Here is a 4,238-nt window from a genome sequence, read left to right as displayed (position 1 = left end):
CCCCAGAACAAGCAGGAGGTGAGGGGGTGTTCCCAAAACCTGTAAGGAGGGGAGGGAGGTGTTTTGAGGACACACAACCCCCCTGCACACCTAAAGAGCAGCATGATAGACAAGGCGGGTAGGCAGGTTTGGGGCAGCTGATTAGAGTTCAGGGGGGCTGTAAGGCAGGTTTGTGGGTGCTGGGGTTAGGGTTAGGGGATTTAGGAGCAGGTTTTGTGGTGCTGGGGGAGGAGTTGGGATTCAGGGAGGGTCTCAACCAAGTTTGGGGATGAGAGCTTCCTGCCAGTTTTGGGGTGATCTCCCTGTAGAAGATGCAGCAGGGGAAGCAGCGGGATGATAGAGGGGCTGGCCAACCTTTGGAGTGGTCCAAGCCAGTTTTGACATGATCTACCCCATCAGGGACAGCAGGAGAAGAAGCTGGGTGACGGGTGAGCGGGTTTTGGGGTTCGGGAGGGGGTCACAGCCAGTTTTGGGGCGACACCCCGCCCAGGCTCAGCGAGAGCAGGAGCTGGCCAGGTTTTGGAGGTCTGGGCAGCAGCTTTTAGGGTTTGGGGGGTCCTAGCCAGTTTTAGGGTGACCCCCCCTCCATCAGGCACAGCGGGAGAAGGAGCTGGGCAATGCCGCCTACAAGCGGAAGGAGTTCCCAGCAGCGCTGGAACACTACACCCGAGCCGAGCAGCTAGACCCCACCAATATGACCTACGTCACCAACCAGGCGGGTGCGTGACCCCTCAATCCCCCCTGAGCACCTCCCAAACCCCAAAACCTCCCTGAACCCCCAAACTTGCCCTTAAACACAGCCGTGTACTTTGAGACGGGTGACTACGAGCGGTGCCGGGCACTGTGCGAACGCGCCATCGAGCTGGGACGGGAGAACCGGGAGGATTACCGGCAGATTGCCAAGTGAGTTGGGAGGTTTGGGACCAGGGGTATCCTCTCTGGTTCCCCCCAAATCGCCCCCCCGACCCCCCATTTTCCCCAGGGCGTACGCACGGATCGGGAATTCCTACCTGCGCGAGGAGCGGTACAAGGATGCCATCCACTTCTACAACAAGTCCCTGGCTGAGCACCGCACGCCCGATGTGCTCAAGAAGTGTCAGCAGGTGACGTAGGGGGTGTGGAGGGAGGGAGGGCAGCCCTCCTGGGGCCCCCCCGAACCCCCTAATTGCTGCCACAGGCTGAGAAGATCCTGAAGGAGCAGGAGCGCTTGGCCTACATTGACCCCGACCTGGCGCTGGAGGAAAAGAACAAGGGCAACGAGTGCTTCCAGCGAGGTGGGGGGGCACTGTGGTGGGCTGGGGGGGCCCTGCCCTGCATCTGGGGGGCACCCCCTGACAGCAGGCGGGGGGGATGTCCCGTTTTAGGGGATTACCCCCAGGCCATGCGGCACTACAGCGAGGCAATCCGACGCAACCCGAATGAGGCCCGGCTCTACAGCAACCGTGCCGCCTGCTACACCAAACTGCTTGAGTTCCCCCTCGCCCTCAAGGTACAGGGCTGGGGATGCGGCGGGGGCTGAATTGAGGGGCTGGAGGCTGGCTTGGGGGGTAGGAGGGGACCTGGGGCTGGTCTGAGGGTATAGGGGTCAGTTTGGGGCTTTTGAGATGCCTCTGAATCTGCTTTTTCCCACAGGACTGTGAGGAGTGCATTCGCCTGGAGCCCACCTTCAGTGAGTGGGGAATGCAGGGGGGCACTGGAGGGGCTAGGCCCTGCCCTTTCATTGCTTTGCCTTCAGCCATCTCTACCTGTACCTGTACTCCTTTCTCCTTCCTTCACCTGTGTCTGTGTCCACCCCTCACCTGTACCCACATTTTCCCCTCACCTGTACCTGTGTGCATCGCCCCCACCCAGTCAAGGGCTACACGCGGAAGGCGGCGGCGCTCGAGGCCATGCGTGACTACACCAAGGCCATGGAGGTTTATCAGCGTGCCCTGGACCTCGACCCCACTTGCAAGGTGAGCCCGCAACCCCCTGAGCCCCTGCTGACCCCTGTGACCACCCCTGAGCCCCTGCTTACCCGGGCCCCCCAGTGGCACTGCGGGACCTGAGAATACAGCAATTTGTGACTCCCGTGGCCTCCCAGCCCCCTGTAATCCCCAGGAGGCAGCACAGTGGCAGTGGCACTACCCGGGGCTGCAGCCCCCTGTGACCCCCCGCGTGTGCCCCTCTGTGATCCCTGTCACCCTCAGGAGGCAGTGGAGGGGCAGTGGCACTGCCTGGGGTTAGAGCATCCCCTGTGAACCAACCCCCCTGATCTCTGTGCCCCCCACCCTGCCCCCAGGAGGTGGCGGCAGCGCTGCCTGGGGTTACAGCACCCCCGTGACCCGCCACGATGCCCTGTGTGTCCCCCAGGAGGCGGCAGAGGGGCAGCGGCGGTGCCTGCGGGCGCAGCAGCAGCGCTCAGAGCCCCCCGAGGAGCTGCGGCGCCGGGCGCTCGCCGACCCCGAGGTGCAGCAGATCATGGGGGACCCGGCCATGCGCCTCATCCTCGAGCAGATGCAGAAGGACCCCCAGGCCCTCAGCGAGTGAGTCCTGGGGGAATTTTCTGGGATGTTAGCAGCCACCCTATGGTGTTCACTGAGCCTTGAAGGAGCCACACCAAGCCCTCTGCAGCTGTGGGGGGGGGTCCCCAACTCTCTCTGAGGTCAACCTGGAGGTCCCCAAGGTCTGATGGGGTGTCATTGCCCATCTCTCACAGCTCACTGAGTCTCCATGAGGTTGCCCAGGGTTGCCTAGCACGTCCCCAGGTGTGTCAGTGGGTGTCCCCAAGATGTGGAGGGGTGTTCCAAGGGGGGTCCCAGGCATCCCCGGCCATCCTTGGGTCCCCCCTGTGCCCATGCTGATTCCCTGCTTTCCCCCCAGGCACCTCAAGAACCCTCTCATCGCCCAGAAGATCCAGAAGCTAATGGATGTGGGGCTCATTGCCATCCGGTGACCCCCCCAAATCCCGGGGACCCCTCTGGGACCCCCCCCGGGTACACCTCGACCCCCCAGGGGAGGCAGGGGGTGCTGCCCCTCCCTCCCTCCATCCTGTGTTGGTTCTGGGGTGCTGTGACCCCAAATAAAGAGCGGAGCAGTGGCCCAGCCTTGGGGGGCTGGGGAGGAGGGGAGGGGGCTGAGGGTCTCCTGAAGGGTGGGAAAATGAGTGGGGAAACCAGGGGGGGAGCCCAGGAGGAGAGTTGGTGCCCTGGGGTGATTTGGGGGTCCAGGGAGTCCAGGAGGGGCAGTGGGATCCCACTGCACAGGGGCAGTGAGATGAGAGCCCCTGAGGATTGTGGGGGTCCAGACCCCTCATATGAGGACAGAGTTGTGGCCTTGTCACACGAGGATGGTTTGTGACCCTCTTCCATGAGGACTGGGGTGTCCAAACCTTTTGCACAAGGACAGTGAGAGCCCCTGCCACGAGGACAGACTGTGACCCCCTTGCCTGCGAGGCCCAACAGCCACCACCATTCTGTTGAGCACAGTAAGCACTTCAGCTCCATCACACCGGTGTTGCACAAGCCTTGCACAAGTGCCTTGCACAGCAGGAGGAGGGAGGGAGGGTGCACAAGTGCTGTGGGAGGAACAGGGACTGGGGGAGTTGAGGCTGGTGCCAACAGTGGGGTGGGGGCATTTGCATGAGGCCACTCTTGCATGGGGCTTGGGGGCGTTAGGGGTCATCCCCCCCTTCCATCAGGCGCCTCAGCACATCAGGGTCTGGGGGCTGCCCTGGCCGCTGCCCCCCTAGTACCAGATACCCCCCCAGGAACTGGTGCAGCACCCGGGGGGCTGCCGAGAGCACCCGCAGCCCCAGCGTCACGTCCCCAGTCAGCCACAGCCGCACCTGGGGGAAAAAGGGGATGGGGGTGAGAGCCAGTCCACTTCCAGTGCTTCCCGCTCCCCTCCAGTCCTCAGTACCTGCTGGCTGTCCCAGTTGATGTCCCACTGGCGCAGGTCGCTGTGCCTCCAGCTGCGGGTGACGGCGCCAGAGCCAGGATCGATCCGGAGCAGCTGTGAGGGGCCCACAGCCAAAATCTCATCACGCCTGGCACCCTGGAACCTGTGAGACCCCCCCAAAACACATGGGACCCCTGGAACTCTGGGGACCTCCCCAGTGCTGGCCCGGCCCTGAGCAGTGCTCCCAGTGTACGGCACCTCAAAGTGTGGCAGCCCTCCCTCCCAGTGCCCCCAGTACCTCACCACGAAGTGCCCCAGCCCGAACCCTGGCAGGGCCCTCCAGGCCTCCACGAAGCGCA

The 4,238-nt window shown here is 63.4% G+C and overlaps 1 protein-coding gene and 1 long non-coding RNA gene across 2 annotated transcripts in view; one reads left to right on the top strand and one right to left on the bottom strand.

Moving 5' to 3' along the window:
* LOC103753656 (stress-induced-phosphoprotein 1) overlaps positions 1-3,079 on the top strand; it is a 16,315-nt gene extending 13,236 nt beyond the window's left edge. Inside the window, exons 4-13 of the mRNA XM_029959921.1 lie at positions 7-18; positions 593-719; positions 801-903; positions 983-1,103; positions 1,178-1,274; positions 1,365-1,489; positions 1,633-1,669; positions 1,852-1,955; positions 2,353-2,525; positions 2,863-3,079. Of these exons, the coding sequence (XP_029815781.1) occupies positions 7-18; positions 593-719; positions 801-903; positions 983-1,103; positions 1,178-1,274; positions 1,365-1,489; positions 1,633-1,669; positions 1,852-1,955; positions 2,353-2,525; positions 2,863-2,935 (972 nt within the window). The 3' untranslated portion in view covers positions 2,936-3,079. The remainder of the gene's footprint in view (positions 1-6; positions 19-592; positions 720-800; positions 904-982; positions 1,104-1,177; positions 1,275-1,364; positions 1,490-1,632; positions 1,670-1,851; positions 1,956-2,352; positions 2,526-2,862) is intronic.
* Positions 3,080-3,446: 367 nt separating this feature from the next.
* LOC108639738 lies at positions 3,447-4,238 on the bottom strand. Its single transcript, XR_001920704.2, has 3 exons — positions 4,178-4,238; positions 3,901-4,042; positions 3,447-3,826 (listed from the first exon to the last, which is right to left on the bottom strand). It is a non-coding gene; the product is annotated as an uncharacterized LOC108639738 (long non-coding RNA).

Source organism: Manacus vitellinus, unplaced genomic scaffold (assembly GCF_001715985.3).
Source record: "Manacus vitellinus isolate BGI_N305 unplaced genomic scaffold, ASM171598v3 scaffold_233_pilon, whole genome shotgun sequence".
Taxonomy (NCBI): domain Eukaryota; kingdom Metazoa; phylum Chordata; class Aves; order Passeriformes; family Pipridae; genus Manacus; species Manacus vitellinus.
This window is presented reverse-complemented; position numbering and strand designations above follow the sequence as displayed.